At 36.6% G+C, this 19,870-nt stretch overlaps 1 protein-coding gene across 1 annotated transcript in view; it reads right to left on the reverse strand.

Annotated features, from left to right (window-relative positions):
- Window positions 1–3,087: 3,087 nt before the first annotated feature.
- Window positions 3,088–19,870, reverse strand: part of LOC120142450 — a gene marked incomplete at both ends in the record, with an annotated part of 71,523 nt that continues 54,740 nt past the window's right edge. Inside the window, 5 exon segments of the mRNA XM_039157143.1 lie at window positions 3,088–3,204; window positions 3,358–3,905; window positions 3,908–4,127; window positions 4,257–4,894; window positions 5,327–5,588. Coding sequence (XP_039013074.1) covers window positions 3,088–3,204; window positions 3,358–3,905; window positions 3,908–4,127; window positions 4,257–4,894; window positions 5,327–5,588 — 1,785 coding nt within the window.

The following is a 19,870-nucleotide window of genomic DNA, read 5'->3' on the forward strand; positions in this document are numbered from 1 at the left end:
CGCCTATATTATCACCAACTTATAAATTTCCATTTCTTCATCTTTGAATTATCCTTCATCCTCAACAAGGCATTCGTCCATCATCATCATTGGAGGCCGAATCCATCATCACTTGAAGGATCATTCTACAACACTTCTGCAGCCCTTCTTTGATAACTATTCTATCCATTTCTATTCTTTCCATTTCTATTTCATTTCTTAATTATCATATTACTTAATCAATTCTTCTTCTTTTGTGCAGATTACTTTCAATCCAAGGTGTAGCATTTGGTGTCTCTCCTAGATCGGGAAACAACAAGGTTGCCAACTTCTCCATTATTGAAGAAGCCTGGTTAGCCTTACATCAAGCGGTAATCAGAGCTTTGGTGGATTGACATTCAAAGTGCTACAACAAAAAGCAACGAGAAAGAATAAAAGAAAAAAAAAAGAAAAAAAAAAGACTCCTACAACAAATTTGGAGGGTAAAAGAAAGAAAAGAAAAGAAAAAAATTCAAAGCAAAAGAAAAAGTGAAGCAAAGTTGCAAAGTACACTCAAAGAGAAGCATATTACAATCTGCCCAACATCAAACTTGAAGGAGGTATCCTTGTTGTTTCTTGTGAAGGAAGATAGTAAGTGTTACAACTTGAGTTGTAAGTTATCTTCATTTTTTTTATCATTTCATTTCTTTATTCTTTCATCTTTTCTTATTTCATTACCATATTTTTTCTAAACCTTTTTCTATACTACCATAACCATTTTCTATTCCTAACCATTCTAAACCGACGCACAAACTAAAGAAACTTGCTTAATCTTGAGTTAGTTCTTAAAAAGGACCCACAAGAGAGAATTGAGCGGTAAAAGGCAAACGAGAGAGTGAGATTAGAAGGGGGATCAGAAAAAGCCAAGAACATATCCCCAAGTGAAAACACGAGTGTGAATGGAGTGACATTTTAATTTCTTTGGAGTGTTACTGTGAGGTTTTGTGAGAGTGTTATTGGTAGGGTCCTTTTACACATTTTCATTCTTTATTGCACTGACAATTTTTCAATTTTTCAATGAAGTATGAACAGCAAAGAATGAATGCATTTCACACTCGTTGCCATGTAGATGGTAAAGTGTGTCTTGTAGCTATTGACGGAGGAAGTTGTGCAAATCTTGCAAGCACATACATGGTCACGAAGTTGGGACTTACAACATTCAAACAACCCAGTCCATATGTTTTGCAAGGATTAAATGAAGATGAAGAGTTAGAAGTCACAAAGCAAGTTGTCATCCCGTTTTCAATCGGCAAATATCAAGATAAAGTTCTTTGTGATATTGTACCAATGGATGCTGGACATATACTTTTGGGAAGACTGATGTAAGGTACTTGTACCTTTTCAAATGATTGTGGATCTAGGAAGGAAGCAAAACAACCTGCAAAGTAAATGGCTCAAAATAGAATGGTTAAGGGTGGTAGACGTAGGGATGAAATGGTAGGCTATTTAAATAATGAGTGATGAAAGCGGAAGATAGTTGATAAGGGTATGGTTATGGAGATGAAATAAAGGAATGGTTGTAAGGATAGTATCTTGAAGAAATCTCAAAGAAGAACCAATGCTATAGAGATCAGAGACCCAATCTTTATATTGCTTCTTCAAGGGGTGGTATTAAGTACTTTGACCCACTAGTTATACGAACTAGGAACCAGAAGTATCAAGATGAAAGAAAAGGGGTTGACGCCACAAGTATAAAATACTTGATAAGTCGATAATAAGTCACCAGGACTTAAGAAGAGAATAATCTCACTTTAATTGAATAAAAAGGTCTAGTTACAAATGAAATATGCTTTCCTATTTATAGGAAATGGAAGGATATGGCCGAATGGTTACAAGAGGTTTCGGCCAGCCCTTGTGCCTCTATAAAATGACATAATTTAATTACAAATAGAGAGGATGGTTCGGTTTAAATGGAAGAAAATATCCTTTGGCCGAATAGTGCTTGTACCCCTTCAAGTTGGCGCCAAATTAGAGAGAAAGGAGTGCTTAGCCGAATGGTAAGAGGACTCTTCATCTTGGCGCCTAAATGAAGTCACACGCCTATCACATGGTGGTCTGGTCACAAGGCGTGCACATGGCCTCTCTAGGATGCTTGTGGTGTAGCCTTACGCATAGAATGATGGCTGGTCATGTGCTCCATCTTGGGCGTGCATGTGTCTCCTTCCAAGCTAGCTTGAGTGTTGAGCTAGCTAGCAAGAATGGGGCTGTTTATGAATGATCTTCCTAGCCGAGTCCTTTTGAGCTCCATAACAGCATGTTCAGCTACATTCAGCTACCTTTGTCATCACTTTTAGCAACTCAGCTTCAAATAGTCCAACTAGCTAAGTTTAGCTAGCCTGAAGCTTCTCCAGCTGAATCGAGCTTCCCTTAGCATTCCATGAGCTGCCTTGTACTTTGTGAGCTGTTTGTGAGCTATATGTGACTTCCAAATCGTTCACCAAGCTACCTCAACGTGCATCATACTCCATTGTACCTATATGTGCAAGGAAACAAGGTAAGTTCATGATATTGAGCTAAAACGAGCTAAATACCTTGCTGCCATGTTTGTTTATGGTAATGTGAGCTAAGTATGATGGTCATGAGCTAAGTACATCATCTCCTAATATGTGTAAGATAATGTATAAAGCCTAAGAGTTAATATGAATGCAAATAAACTAATGAAATGCATTATAAGTATGCTGCCTTGATGTATATATAATAATCATGCTTAATATGATAATAAAACTATCCTAACATGTTTAACATATTAAAATAACAATGTATAATATGAATTCATACTAAGTTATTCTTTAGCTATTAAAACATTATATAACATAACATTAGAGAGTGTTAAGTTATCAAATGAATCAAAAGCTTCAAGACACTTAGTTAAGAGCACTTCCCTGAATTGTTTGGCCCTTGACCTAGTAATGGGACCGTGTGGCATGACCTCCGGATCTGGTGTAGACGTGACTATATCATCCCCCCTTCTTTTAAGCGATTTGTCCCCAAATCGTGTCCATCCTCAAAGGGAGATAAGTCAGTGATGTTGAATGAAGCACTGACGCCACCAAACTCACTGGGCAATTCAATTTTATAGGCATTGTCGTTGATCTTTTCTTTAATCTGAAATGGACCATCTCCTCAGGGTAATAGTTTAGACTTCCTTTGGTTTGGGAATCTTTCCTTCCTAAAGTGTACCCAAACCCAATCTCCTATGTCAAAAGTTACCTTCTTCCTTCCTTTGTTTGCTTGTTGTTCATATTGTCTTGTTCTTCTCTCAATATTGTCCTTGACTTGTTGATGGAGTCTTTTAACAAATTCTGCTTTGTTCTTTCCATCTTTGTTCACTATCTGATCATAAGGTAAAGGAAGTAAGTCCAAAGGAGTTAAAGAGTTGAAACCATACACTACCTCAAATGGAGAATGTTTAGTTGCCGAGTGAATGGTTCGGTTGTATGCAAATTCCACGTGTGGTAGGCATTCTTCCCATGTCTTAATATTTTTCTTGATGATGGATCGTAGTAGCGTTGATAAAACTCTATTAACTACTTCAGTTTGACCATCCGTTTGAGGATGACATGTAGTAGAGAATAGCAGTTGTGTGCCTATTTTACTCCACAAAGTCCTCCAAAAATGACTTAGGAACTTAACATCTCTATCTGACACAATAGTTCGAGGAAGTCCATGTAACCTTACCACTTCTCGGAAGAATAAGTTGGCAACAAAAATAGCATCATCAGTCTTGTGACATGGTATAAAGTGAGCCATTTTGGAGAAACGATCAACCACCACAAATATTGAATCCTTCCCACTCTTTGTTTTTGGTAAACCTAAAACAAAGTCCATTGAAATATCTATCCATGGCATGGTTGGTATTGGCAAAGGCATGTATAATCCATGAGGCATGACTCTTGATTTGCCCTTTTACATACTAAACACCTTTCACATACCTTTTCAACATACCTTTTCATCTTTGGCCAAAAGAGGTGTTCTTTCAGAATGTTAAGAGTCTTTTCAACTCCAAAGTGTCCCATGATTCCTCCTTCATGTGCTTCTTTGGTTAACACTTCTCTTATGGAACCTTGTGGAATACATAATCGTCCTTCTTTGAAAAGATATCCATTATGCTGATAATACTTATCATGAGCACCTGTTTCACATAACTTATACCTTTCTCCAAAGTCCAAATCAGTAGCATAATGTTCCTTAATGAATGAAAAACCAAGAAGTTTGGAATCCAAAGTGTTAAGTAAAACATACCTGCGTGAAAGAGCATCTGCCACGACATTATCCTTTCCTCTCTTATAGTGGATGACATATGGAAAAGACTCAAGAAATTCAACCCATTTGGCATGTCTCTTGTTGAGTTTGTGTTGTCCTTTGATATGCTTTAATGCTTCATGGTCAGTGTGTATCACGAATTCCTTTGGCAATAAATAGTGCTGCCAAGTTTCCAATGCTCGAATGAGTGCATACATCTCTTTGTCATATGTTGGATAGTTCAGAGTTGCACCATTTAGTTTTTCACTAAAATAGGCAATGGGTTTTCCTTCTTGACTTAGAACAGCACCAATTCCAATTCCGGAAGCATCACATTCAACTTCAAATGTTTTCTCAAAGTTTGGCAAGACTAGTAATGGGGCCTTTGTCAAACAATCTTTGAGTTCGTTGAAAGATTTATCTTGTTCATTGCCCCAAGAGAAGTTTGAATTCTTCTTAATAATCCCTGTTAAGGGTGCAGCAATGGAACTAAAGTTTGGTACAAACCTTCTGTAAAAGCTGGCTAATCCATGGAAACTTCGAACTTGACTGACATTAACCGGTTTTGGCCATTCTTGTATTGCCTTAATCTTCTCTGGATCCACTGATAATCCCTGTGAACTTACAATAAAGCCTAAGAAAGTAACTTGATTAGTACAAAAATCACACTTTTTGAGATTAGCATATAAATGTTCTTCTCTCAAAGTGCTAAGAATAGATCGTAAGTGTTCAACATGATCTTTCAATGACTTACTGTATATCAAAATAGCATCAAAGTAAACAACACAAAACTTACCAATATAAGGCCGAAGGACATGATTCATTAAACGCATAAAAGTACTAGGGGCATTATTCAAGCCAAAAGGCATGACTAACCATTCATACAAACCTTGTTTGGTTTTGAACGCAGTTTTCCACTCATCACCTTCCTTCATTCTTATCTGGTGGTAGCCACTTTTCAAATCAATTTTGGAGAAGATATTGGCCCCGCTAAGTTCATCAAGCATATCATCCAACCGAGGTATAGGGTGCCTATATTTGATAGTGATTTGATTCACTGCTCTACAATCCACGCACATTCTCCAAGTTCCATCTTTCTTTGGTACCAATAAAACGGGAACATCACATGGACTTAAGCTTTCTCGAATGTAACCTTTGTTTAGGAGTTCTTTGACTTGTTTTTGCAATTCCTTTGTTTCTTCAGGATTACTCCTATATGCTGGTCTATTAGGAATGGTGGCTCCAGGAATGAAATCAATTTGATGTTCAATTCCTCTAATCGGTGGTAATCCATCGGGAATTTCCTCAGGAAACATATCCTCAAATTCCTGCAAAAGATTAGAAATAGAAGAAGGCAAACCTTTAGGAGGGTTAGTAAGGAGAAAACTTTCCTTATACATAAGTATAAGTAGAGCTTTCTTAGTTGATAAATGTTTCCGAATATCTCCTCTGCTGGCATAGATATTCATTTTTGGAGTATGGATTTCTTTGGCCTTCTTTTCTTTCGCCCATTCTTCTATGCGTGATTTGAGGGTCACTTGACATTCCTGAACTTGGCTTGGTAACAAAGGTGCCAATATGATTTTCTTTCCCTGATGTTGGAATGAGTACTTGTTAGAGAATCCGTCATGGGTGGCTTTCTTATCATATTGCCAAGGACGTCCTAGTATAAGGTGACTTGCACTCATGGGTACCACATCACAAAGGACTTCATCATTGTATCTTCCAATTGAGAAAGGTACAATCATTTGCTTGGTTACCTTGGCTTCTCCCACATCGTTGAGCCATTGGAGTTTGTAAGGATGAGGATGTTTGGAAGTCTTGAGACCCAACTTTTCCACCATGTGAGTACTTGCTACATTGGTACAACTTCCTCCATCAATGATCACCACACAAATTTTATCTCCCACGTGACATTTGGTATGGAAGATGTTTTCTCTTTGTTCATCATCTTGACTTTGAATGTTCAAAGTCCTTTTGACTACAAAAATGTTGGATGGAAGAGACATGTTAGCAAATAAGGAAAAATTGAAATGTGTGTAGGACCTTACCAGAATATTCTCTCACAAAGCCTCACGAGTCACTCCAAGAAAACTTGATGTCACTCAATCCGCTCGTGTTTGCACTCTAGGACTTTAATGGCTTTTACTTGTCCTCTTTTGATCTCACACACGCTCCAGCCTTTTTCCTCAATTCTCTTATCTCAAGTTCTAATGAACTTTTACTCAAGACTATATCGAGTAATTTCACTTGTTTGGCGTCGGCTGCAAATGGTTAGTATGAATGGAAAACAAATATAATTGAAAAGGTGGCTTAGAAATTAGAAAGAAGAGAATGAAAGAGTTACTTACACAAGTCACTTCACAACCTTCTATCACCACAATCAATTTTAAAGGCTTACTTGAAAATGCTTGGTGATGAGAATTGTTGATGAGTGCTTCCAACTTTTCTTTCTTTTCTTTGCTTTTTCTTCTTTTTGAGTGCTTTGACTTTTGAGTCCTTCAATTTTCTTTGCTGATTTTTTTTCTTTTTCTTTGACTTTGCACTTCACTTTTGCACTTCTTTTTGTATTTTTCTTTTTGTTGTTGTTGCACGTTGCTTCTTCCACCAAAGCTCTGATTACCGCTTGATGTAAGGTACTTGTACCTTTTCAAATGATTGTGGATCTAGGAAGGAAGCAAAACAACCTGCAAAGTGAATGGCTCAAAATAGAATGGTTAAGGGTGGTAGACGTAGGGATGAAATGGTAGGCTATTTAAATAATGAGTGATGGAAGCGGAAGATAGTTGATAAGGGTATGGTTATGGAGATGAAATAAAGGAATGATTGTGAGGATAGTATCTTGAAGAAATCTCAAAGAAGAACCAATGCTATAGAGAGCAGAGACCCAATCTTTATATTGCTTCTTCAAGGGGTGGTATTAAGTACTTTGACCCACTAGTTATATGAACTAGGAACCAGAAGTATCAAGATGAAAGAAAAGGGGTTGACGCCACAAGTATAAAATACTTGATAAGTCGATAAAAAGTCACCAGGACTTAAGAAGAGAATAATCTCACTTTAATTGAATAAAAAGGTCTAGTTACAAATGAAATATGCTTTCCTATTTATAGGAAATGGAAGGATATGGCCGAATGGTTACAAGAGGTTTCGGCCAGCCCTTGTGCCTCTATAAAATGACATAATTTAATTACAAATAGACAGGATGGTTCGGTTTAAATGGAAGAAAATATCCTTTGGCCGAATAGTGCTTGTACCCCTTCAAGTTGGCGCCAAATTAGAGAGAAAGGAGTGCTTAGCCGAATGGTAAGAGGACTCTTCATCTTGGCGCCTAAATGAAGTCACACGCCTATCACATGGTGGTCTGGTCACAAGGCGTGCACATGGCCTCTCTAGGATGCTTGTGGTGTAGCCTTGCGCATAGAATGATGGCTGGTCATGTGCTCCATCTTGGGCGTGCATGTGTCTCCTTCCAAGCTAGCTTGAGTGTTGAGCTAGCTAGCAAGAATGGGGCTGTTTATGAATGATCTTCCTAGCCGAGTCCTTTTGAGCTCCATAACAGCATGTTCAGCTACATTCAGCTACCTTTGTCATCACTTTTAGCAACTCAGCTTCAAATAGTCCAACTAGCTAAGTTTAGCTAGCCTGAAGCTTCTCCAGCTGAATCGAGCTTCCCTTAGCATTCCATGAGCTGCCTTGTACTTTGTGAGCTGTTTGTGAGCTGTATGTGACTTCCAAATCTTTCACCAAGCTACCTCAACGTGCATCATACTCCATTGTACCTATATGTGCAAGGAAACAAGGTAAGTTCATGATATTGAGCTAAAACGAGCTAAATACCTTGCTGCCATGTTTGTTTATGGTAATGTGAGCTAAGTATGATGGTCATGAGCTAAGTACATCATCTCCTAATATGTGTAAGATAATGTATAAAGCCTAAGAGTTAATATGAATGCAAATAAACTAATGAAATGCATTATAAGTATGCTGCCTTGATGTATATATAATAATCATGCTTAATATGATAATAAAACTATCCTAACATGTTTAACATATTAAAATAACAATGTATAATATGAATTCATACTAAGTTATTCTTTAGCTATTAAAACATTATATAACATAACATTAGAGAGTGTTAAGTTATCAAATGAATCAAAAGCTTCAAGACACTTAGTTAAGAGCACTTCCCTGAATTGTTTGGCCCTTGACCTAGTAATGGGACCGTGTGGCATGACCTCCGGATCTGGTGTAGACGTGACTATATCAAAGACCGTGGCAATTCTATAGACGAGCAATCCATGATGGGTTTACAAAAAGATTTTCTATAACCCATAATGGCAAGAAATTCACTTTGACGCCACTTTCTCCTAGTCAAGTGAATGAAGAGCAGCAACATTTGAAGAAAAGAATGGAATCATTCAAAAATGTTGAAATTAATGAGAATCAAAGAGTAGATGAAGAAAACATTGGAGTTGAAAATGAGAAAGATAAATTTGGAGAAAAAGAGGAGAGTGAAGAACAAATTTTATCTAACCTTTCTTCTCCTATCATTATTTCTGTTTTACAGGGCAATTTCAGAGACGTGTCTTTTCAAGGTGATGATTCAAGAATCATGGCTTTTGGAGGACTAAAAGATGTGACTTTTGAAGAACAAATAGTTGTTACTTTTGGTGGTCAACGAAACATATCTCTTGATGTTTCAAAGATAACGTCGTTTGAAGTTCCAAGAGAAGCGTCACTTGAAGTGCCAAGAGTTGTGTTTGTTGAAATACCAAGTGCATTGCCAATTATGAAAAGAATTCAGCAACCAACTCCCATTAAACATCTGCCCTAGTTTGATGGCAGATGTGTCCATTCATCTTGTCAATAGTTTTTCATTTACTTATTTTGATTCATTTTGCAGCAATTCAATTCATGTCTGTGGCATTATCTTATCAATTTGTGATGACAAGGATGATTCAAAAGACACAATTTGTCAAGGGAAAGAGCCAAGAGACGTGAATCATAAAGGCTTAATGGACATGACCCTTCAAGAGCATAAAATCATGAATTTTCATGATCCAATGGACATGACTTTTGGGATGCCAAGGAACATGATCATTCAAAGCAACATGTCTTCAACAGACATGATTTTTAACCAACCATCAAACACCAACATGAAGTACAATTTTCCTTTATTTATATTTAATCATGTTTTTACTTATGAGAGTTATCTTTCTTTTCAGGTCATGTACGTTCAAAGCACTTATTCAAAGGATATGACTTATGAAAAGAATCATTTCATAAAGATCCCTGTTGCATATATCGGATGGGAGGACACTAAGGAGAAGTCACCTTTCGATTTGAGGACAAATCGCTCAAAAGAAGGGGAGGATGATGTGATCCTGTCTAGCTCCAAATTTCTCCATGATTTGATCACACCATGGAGGTTATTCAAATCTGGTTCTAAGGGAGTTCTACCTTACTTTATCTTATATTTACTTATTTATGCACTATATGTTATTATAAGCATACAATTTCATATTAGACTATGCTTGAATTATCATAACATGTGCATTCATTCATTATGTCCTATGGTTTGCATCATTGATTGATATTCATGCATATAATCTATAGTTGTAATAATAATATTCATTCATTATCGTATGATGCATGAGTTATTATTATAACCTATAGTTCACATCTTTATAATATGCACATTCTTATTACTTTATAATAATTCATATACTTAGCTTATATTATGCTTTCTTTTGTAGGTGCATGTTCGGCCACATGTTGGGAACTGATTTAAAGCTAGCATGAGAGTCAATGAGCTAGGAAAACTTCCATAAGATGACTCGGGAGATCATGAAGAACAAATGATGAAAAGTTGTCAGCTGACCTCCGAGCTCATAGCTCATTTGAGCTGGATTTTTGAGCTAGCTAGAGACTTCTTTTCAGCTGGAGAGTTGCACCATCATCTTCACCACATAGAGCACTACAAATATGGTCTAGGTTGAATTTTGTGAATTCGTACCTTTTCGCGAAGAGTTTCCAATCCGAGAAGTACCCTTTCACAAGGAGCTGTCCTAAGACTCATTGACATGTATTGCATCTATGGCCAGCTCATTTTCAGCTCAAACACTTGTAAAGTACCTCAAATGATGAAAGGTTACCTTCCACATAATGTGACCTTTCATGACAAGTTGCTGCCCAATGAAGGACATGACACCTAGATGCATGTTGGAAGCCAAGTCACGCCTAGTTGCTGCCATATTCATTCCATGGACTTCAAGACACCATCCTATGGTTGTAACATCACCAAAGCCTTGCAATAAGACCCATGTACGTTCAAATAGGCTGCCATGTGCATCATTCAAGCATGTGCACTCCATGTGACATCAAATTGGCGCCAAAACACCAAGGGATGCTTCCTATTCGGCCAAAGACTCTTTCCTCTTCATTTTGGCGCCCAAATAACTTCCAAATGCATTCAAATCAACCTTAGGGCCGAACCAACACATAACCATTCGGCCAAGAGAATGTATCTTCATTTAAATCATGTATTTTCATCAAAAATCATGTATTTTCAAAGGGGTTTCAACTTTGGCCGAACCATCAAGTATCTATTCGGTCTAAACCCTTTGAAAACTATAAATAGGCTATTGCATTTCATTTGTAACTGAACCCTTTTGATATTAAAAATCTTTTGTGAGATTATTCTCTCTTCAAGTTCTTTTTAGAACTATATCGATTAAGCAAGCCTTTTCTAAAGCTTGTGGCATCATTCCCTCATTGATACTTCTGGTTCCTAGTTTAAATAACTAGTGGGTCAAAGTCCTTTCATACCATCCCTTATAGAACTTATAAGAAACGGGTCTTTGCTCCTTTATAGCATTGGTTCCTTCTTAGTTTTATAAGATACAATCTGTCCAACACCATCTTCCATCTCCATTATCACGCCTATATCATCACCATAGTCCATCACGATTATCACGCCTTTATCATCACTATAGTCCATCTCCATTATCACGCCTATATCATCACCATATTCCACCACCATTATCACGCCTATATTATCACCAACTTATAAATTTCCATTTCTTCATCTTTGAATTATCCTTCATCCTCAACAAGGCATTCGTCCATCATCATCATTGGAGGCCGAATCCATCATCACTTGAAGGATCATTCTACAACACTTCCGCAGCCCTTCTTTGATAACTATTCTATCCATTTCAATTCTTTCCATTTCTATTTCATTTCTTAATTATCATATTACTTAATCAATTCTTCTTCTTTTGTGCAGATTACTTTCAATCCAAGGTGTAGCATTTGGTGTCTCTCCTAGATCGGGAAACAACAAGGTTTCCAACTTCTCCATTATTGAAGAAGCCTGGTTAGCCTTACATCAGCTCCCCAGCTGAAATGAAGTCATCTTGTAGCTCAATTCTTCAGCTCAATCCAGCTATGAGCTCACAGCCTCAAAACAACTTTTCACCAATTTGCTTTTTATGCTCTCCTAATCGTTCCCATATAAGTATGCTTGCTTTTTCATGCTCCATTTAGCTCCAATATAGCTCCCAAGTATTGGCTGAATGTGCCTACATGCATAACATAAAGAAATAAACTAAGTAAATGAACTTATATAATGTATAATATAAGAAAGTGAACTATAGTATATTATGATAACTTATATCTCACATATTAATGGATAAGTTATCATCATAATAACTATAGATATAATATATGTAGATGAAAATAACTATATTAAAATATTTGAAATAAGCATATATATGTGTAAAGTTAGAAAGTCTCTTCCCTTGTAAGGTTGGATTATCCATGATGCTGAATGGGATCACATCATATTTGGTCAACATGTCTTCTTTATATATGACTATCTATCTCTTATGTTTCCAACAGTTCTTGAATTGCATCAATATGACATCAGAAACTCAGAATATAGCCATTTTAGTGAAGACAATGCATGCAGAAAATCTTTTATGGGATTAATACATGATTTTGTAAATATTACAAATTTTTAATATTTTTATTGATTATTTTTAATATAATTTAACATAGTACGATGCATTGTCTTTTAGGATTATATTTATTATTTTATTTGGAATTAAGGTTCAGTTAAAACATTATTTTTTGTTATTATTATTTTATTAGGAATTAGAACTAAGACATGTTTAGTTTGTTATTATTTTATTCATTAGTTATTTAAGAAATTTAGAACTCATCCCCTATATAAAGGAGGATTCATTCAACTTTGTAAAACATATTTCTTTGATTAATAATACAACTTCACTTCGTTTTTGCAAGTGTTGATTACCTTGTGCCTTTGAAGCTTCTTCTCCTGGAGTTCTTTCAAGTTCTTGTGATGAAGATTAATCTTCACACTCAAATTTGCCTTTTCATCGCAACTATGAGGGTTGGTTAAAGCCATATTCTCATATTTTCCTTTTCATTACGACTAGGATGGCTCGATAGGACATTATCCATCTATTTTCCACAAATTCATCCTCACCATCATCCACCTTCACAAGGGAGATCGTTTGATTTCTTGATTATCATACTTTATTTTTATGTTCTTTATCTTTTGTTTATATTGTTCTAATGTTATTCTTTACCTTGTTTCCAGCACTTAAAAGTTACCAAACAATGCCTAGTCAAACTACAGATGGGCAATTATTGATGTAAGGCTAACCAGGCTTCTTCAATAATGGAGAAGTTGGCAACCTTGTTGTTTCCCGATCTAGGAGAGACACCAAATGCTACACCTTGGATTGAAAGTAATCTACACAAAAGAAGAAGAATTGATTAAGTAATATGATAATTAAGAAATGAAATTGAAATGGAAAGAATTGAAATGGATAGAATAGTTATCAAAAAAGGGCTGCGGAAGTGTTGTAGAATGATCCTTCAAGTGATGATGGATTCGGCCTCCAATGATGATGATGGACGAATGCCTTGTTGAGGATGAATGATAATTCAAAGATGAAGAAATGGAAATTTATAAGTTGGTGATAATATAGGCGTGATAATGGTGGTGGAATATGGTGATGATATAGGCGTGATAATGGAGATGGACTATAGTGATGATAAAGGCGTGATAATGGTGATGGACTATGGTGATGATATAGGCGTGATAATGGAGATGGAAGATGGTGTTGGACAGATTGTATCTTATAGAACTAAGAAAGAACCAATGCTATAAATGAGCAAAGAACCGTTTCTTATAAGTTCTATAAGGGATGGTATGAAAGGACTTTGACCCACTAGTTATTTAAACTAGGAACCAGAAGTATCAATGAGGGAATGACGCCACAAGCTTTAGAAAAGGCTTGCTTAATCGATATAGTTCTAAAAAGAACTTGAAGAGAGAATAATCTCACAAAGGATTTTTAATATCAAAAGGGTTGATTTTACAAATGAATGCCAAAGCCTATTTATAGATTTGTAAAGGCTTGGCCGAATAAATACATGTCTTTTCAGAAAACTACATGTCTTAAAACGAAAATAAATGATGCTTGGATGAGGGGAGATGTCTTTGGCCAAATGGTTCCCATAACTCTTCATCTTGGCGCCAACTTGAAGCATGATGATGTTTAGACTGAATAGAGAGAAGCCTTTTCATTTTGGCGCCTAATTCATTCACATGCAAAGCACATGGGTGGCTGATCATGTGGCACTCACATGGATGGTGTAAAATGCTTAAGGCGTGAACTCCTTCATGGCGTGAAGATAAACAGCAACTTAGGCGTGACTTGTCATCAAACATGTGTCTAGGTGACATGGCATCAATGGGGCAGCAACTAATTATGAAAGGTCACATTTGTGTGAAACAACCTTTCATCATTTGAGCTACTTCCCATGAGTTTGAGCTGAAGTTGAGCTGGCCATAGATGAAGGACATGTGTACAAGTCATAGGACAGCTCCTTTTGAAAAGGCACTTCTCGGAATGGCAACTCTTCGCGGAAAGGTACGAATTCATAAAATTCGACCTAGACCATATTTGTAGTGCTCTGTGTGGTGAAGATGACGGTGTAACTCTCCAGCTGAAATGAGGTCTCTAGCTAGCTCAAAAGTCCAGCTCAAGTGAGCTATGAGCTCGGGGGTCAACTGGCAACTTTGTCCCAAAATGTTCTTGAGCTGTCCCGGAGTTGTTCTAGTCAAGTTTCCTAAGCTCATTGACTCCAATGCTAGCTTTAAGTCAGCTCCCATCATGTGGCCGAATATGCACCTATAAAAGAAAGCATATTATAAGCTAAGTAATATAGGATATAAATATATAAATATGTGGACTATAGGTTATAATAATAACTCATGCATCATATGATAATGAATGAATTCACATGTTATGATAATTCAAGTATAGTCTAATCTTCATATGTATGCTCATAATAGTATATAATGCATAAATAAGTAAATATAAGATAAAGTAAGGAAGAACTCCCTTAGAACCAGCTTTGAATAATCTCCATGGTGTGATCAAGTCATAGATAAAGTTGGAGCTAGACAGGATCACATCATCCTCCCCTTCTTTTATGCGATTTGTCCTCAAATCGAAATGTGACTTCTCCTTAGTGTCCTCCCATCCGATATATGCAACAGGGATCTTTATTAAATGATTCTTTTCATAAGTTATATCCTTTGAATAAGTGCTTTGAACGTAATTTACCTGAAAAGAAAGATAACACTCATAAGTAAAAACATGATTAAGTACAAATAAAGGAAAATTGTACTTCCTGTTGGTGTTTGATGGTTGGTTAAAAATCATGTCTGTTGAAGACATGTTGCTTTGAATGATCATGTTCCTTGGCATCCCAAAAGTCATGTCCATTGGATCATGAAAATTCACGATTTTATGCTCTTGAAGGGTCACGTCCATTAAGCCTTTATGATTCACGTCTCTTGGCTCTTTCCCTTGACAAATTGTGTCTATTGAATCATCCTTGTCATCACAAATTGAAAAGATAATGCCACGGACATGAATTGAATTGCTGCAAAATGAATCAAAATAAGTAAATGAAAAACTATTGACAAGATGAATAGACATATCAAACCAGGGTGGATGTTTAATGGGAGTTGGTTGCTGAATTCTTTTCATAATTGGCAATGTACTTGGAATGTCAACGGCTGCTACTCTAGGTATTTCAAGTGACACTTCCTTTGAAATATCAAGAGACATGTTTTGTGGATCACCAAAAGTCACATCTTTTAGTCCTCCAACAGCCATGATTCTTGATTCATCTCCTTGAAAAGATATGTCCCTTGAATGGTCCTGGAAAACAAAAGGAATGATAGGAGAAGAAAGGTTAGATAAAATTTGTTCTTCACTCTCCTCTTTTTCTCCAAATTCATTCTTCTCATTTTCAACTCCAACGTTTTCTACATCCGCTCTCTTTTGTTCAACTTCAAAAAGCTTTTCTTCATTTGATTCTTCCTCCAAACATTCTCCTTCAGTTGCATTGTGTTTAAGTTGCTTGTTCATTGCTTCAATTCTCATTTTCAAATGAGTTTGATCTTCACTCACTCGGCTAGGAGATAATGGAGTCAAAATGAATTTTCTTTCATTGTGGATGATTGAGTATCGATTTGAGAATCCATCATGGACAGCCCGTTTGTCAAATAGCCATGGTTGTCCAAACAGCAAATGACTCGTATTCATAGGTACCACGTCGCATAGAATCTCGTCTTTGTACCTTCCAATTGAGAATGGCACAAGTACTTGTTCAGTGACCATCAACTCTTCCTCGTCATTAAACCATTGCAATTCATATGGGCTGGAATGTTTAATCGTTGAAAGCCCCAATTTGTTCACCGTGTATGTGCTTGCAATGTTTGTACAACTTCCTCCGTCAATAGCTACTAGACACACTTTACCATCTACATGGTGAAATGTGTTTGTTCTTTGTTGTTCGTCCTCTAATGTTTGGTAAGATGGAAGATCACAAGGCATTGTTAGTAGAAAAATAAATTAAACCTTACCAGCGCACTCACAAAGCCTCACTTGGTCACTCCAAAGAAAGTTCAGATTCCACTCACACTCGTGTTTGCACTCGGGGATATGATCCTTGGCTTTTTCTGATCCCCCTTCTGATCTCAAGATTGAGCAAGTTTCTTTAGTTTGTGTGTCGGTTTAGAAATGGTTAGGGTATATGATAAAGGATAGGCTAGAAAAGGTTAAGAAAGATGATAAGGTAATGGAATAAGAAAAGATGAAAGAAAAGGAAATGAAATAGTAAATAAGTGAAGATAACTTACAACTCAAGTTGCAACACTTACTATCTTCCTTCACAAGAAACAACAAGGATACCTCCTTCAAGTTTGATGTTGGGCAGATTGTATAGTGCTTCTCTTTGAGTGTACTTTGCAACTTGCTTCACTTTTCTTTTGCTTTTGATTTTCTTCTTTTTCTTTTCTTTCTTTTGCACTCCAAGTTTGATGTAGGAGTCTTTTTCTTTTCTTCTTTCTTGTTGCTTTTTTTTTGTTGTAGCACTTTGTATGTCAATCCACCAAAGCTCTGATTACCGCTTGATGTAAGGCTAACCAGGCTTATTCAATAATGGAGAAGTTGGCAACCTTGTTGTTTCCCGATCTAGGAGAGACACCAAATGCTACACCTTGGATTGAAAGTAATCTGCACAAAAGAAGAAGAATTGATTAAGTAATATGATAATTAAGAAATGAAATAGAAATGGAAAGAATTGAAATGGATAGAATAGTTATCAAAGAAGGGCTGCGGAAGTGTTGTAGAATGATCCTTCAAGTGATGATGGATTCGGCCTCCAATGATGATGATGGACGAATGCCTTGTTGAGGATGAAGGATAATTCAAAGATGAAGAAATGGAAATTTATAAGTTGGTGATAATATAGGCGTGATAATGGTGGTGGAATATGGTGATGATATAGGCGTGATAATGGAGATGGACTATAGTGATGATAAAGGCGTGATAATGGTGATGGACTATGGTGATGATATAGGCGCGATAATGGAGATGGAAGATGGTGTTGGACAGATTGTATCTTATAAAACTAAGAAAGAACCCATGCTATAAAGGAGCAAAGACCCGTTTCTTATAAGTTCTATAAGGGATGGTATGAAAGGACTTTGACCCACTAGTTATTTAAAATAGGAACCAGAAGTATCAATGAGGGAATGACGCCACAAGCTTTAGAAAAGGCTTGCTTAATCGATATTATTCTAAAAAGAACTTGAAGAGAGAATAATCTCACAAAGGATTTTTAATATCAAAAGGGTTGATTTTACAAATGAATGCCAAAGCCTATTTATAGATTTGTAAAGGCTTGGCCGAATAAATACATGTCTTTTCGGAAAACTACATGTCTTAAAACGAAAATAAATGATGCTTGGATGAGGGGAGATGTCTTTGGCCGAATGGTTCCCATAACTCTTCATCTTGGCGCCAACTTGAAGCATGATGATGTTTAGGCCGAATAGAGAGAAGCCTTTTCATTTTGGCGCCTAATTCATTCACATGCAAAGCACATGGGTGGCTGATCATGTGGCACTCACATGGATGGTGTAGAATGCTTAAGGCGTGGACTCCTTTATGGCGTGAAGATAAACAGCAACTTAGGCGTGACTTGTCATCAAACATGTGTCTAGGTGACATGGCATCAATGGGGCAACAACTAATTATGAAAGGTCACATTTGTGTGAAACAACCTTTCATCATTTGAGCTACTTCCCATGAGTTTGAGCTAAAGTTGAGTTGGCCATAGATGAAGGACATGTGTACAAGTCATAGGACAACTCCTTTTGAAAAGGCACTTCTCAGAATGGCAACTCTTCGCGGAAAGGTACGAATTCATAAAATTTGACCTAGACCATATTTGTAGTGCTCTGTGTGGTGAAGATGACGGTGCAATTCTCCAACTGAAATGAGGTCTCTAGCTAGCTCAAAAGTCCAGCTCAAGTGAGCTATGAGCTCGGGGGTCAGCTGGCAACTTTGTCCCAAAATGTTCTTGAGTTGTCTCGGAGTTGTTCTAGTCAAGTTTCCTAAGCTCATTGACTCCAATGCTAGCTTTAAGTCAGCTCCCATCATGTGGCCGAATATGCACCTACAAAAGAAAGCATATTATAAGCTAAGTAATATAGGATATAAATATATAAATATGTGGACTATAGGTTATAATAATAACTCATGTATCATATGATAATGAATGAATATTATTATTATAACTATAGATTATTTGCTTGAATATCAATCAATGATGCAAACCATATAATGAATGAATGCACATGTTATGATAATTCAAGTATAGTCTAATCTTCATATGTATGCTCATAATAGTATATAATGCATAAATAAGTAAATATAAGATAAAGTAAGGAAGAACTCCCTTAGAACCAGCTTTGAATAATCTCCATGGTGTGATCAAGTCATAGATAAAGTTGGATCTAGACAGGATCACATCAAGTATTGTGACGAAATTTGGTGTGACGTGATTCCAATGCAAGCTTTAGACATCCTTCTGGGAAGACCATGGTAATACGACAATGATGTTACCTACTATGGTAAGGTAAACAAATACACTTTGAACCTAGAATGGTAAGCTTTACACTCTGAGGCCAATGCCGCCAAAAGAAATATTGAAAGATCAAATGAGAATTTGTGAGGAGGTAGGGAAAGCAAAAAAAGAAAAAGCTGAGAAAGACCAAAACCCAAAGAGGTCACTAGTTACAAAAGCTAAAAGAATAATGACTCATGGGAAGTAGGTGAACCTAATTATGAGAAGAAAAGAATGTGATGAAAGGTTATCCAAGCTTATTCAATGATGGAGAAGTTGACAGCCTTGTTGTTTCCCGATATAGGAGAGACACCAAATGCCACACTTGAATTAATAAGCAATCTACACAAATAAAATAAAGAAATGATTAATGGAATAAGAAATGAATGAAAAAAATGAAATGAAAATGAAATGAATGAATAGAGATGTTATCAAAGGTAGGTTACGAAAGTGTTGAAGAAATATCCTTCAATGTATCATGAATTCGGCCTCCAAATGATGTTGTTGGACGCTTGCCTTGATGATGAATGAAGGATGTCTTTATGGTGATGGAATGGAATTGGAAATAATGATGTTATAGGCGTGAAGGTGATGGAAGATGGTGATGGTTTAACTAGTATCTTAAATACGCCAAAGAAGAAGAAAAACTATAGAAAGCTTATCCCCGTTCTCTATAAACTTAAGTAAGGGGTGGTATGTTGGGACTTGAACCCTCTATTATAAGAACTAGGAACTCAAAGTATCTAGGAAATGGGTTGATGCCATAAACTTAGAAAGTTTGCTTAACCGATATAGTTCTTAAACCCTCTACAAATGAATGAGCCTTTCTATTTATAGGATTTAGAAGGGTTGGCCGAATAAATACATGCCTATTCCGCTAGATACATGACTTTAAATGAAAATGCATGATGTTTTGATGAATGGAGATGTCATTGGTTGAATGGTCTCCTTGTTGGTTTATCTTGGCACCATCTTGAATAATCATATTGCTTTGGCCGAATAGAGAGGCATCCCTTCACCGTGGCGCCTAATTGTTCCACACACATGGCACATGGGTGGGTTGGTCATGAGTCACTCACAT

Source organism: Hibiscus syriacus, unplaced genomic scaffold, assembly GCF_006381635.1.
Source record: "Hibiscus syriacus cultivar Baekdansim isolate YM2019G1 unplaced genomic scaffold, ASM638163v2 tig00110830_pilon, whole genome shotgun sequence".
In the NCBI taxonomy this organism is placed as follows: domain Eukaryota; kingdom Viridiplantae; phylum Streptophyta; class Magnoliopsida; order Malvales; family Malvaceae; genus Hibiscus; species Hibiscus syriacus.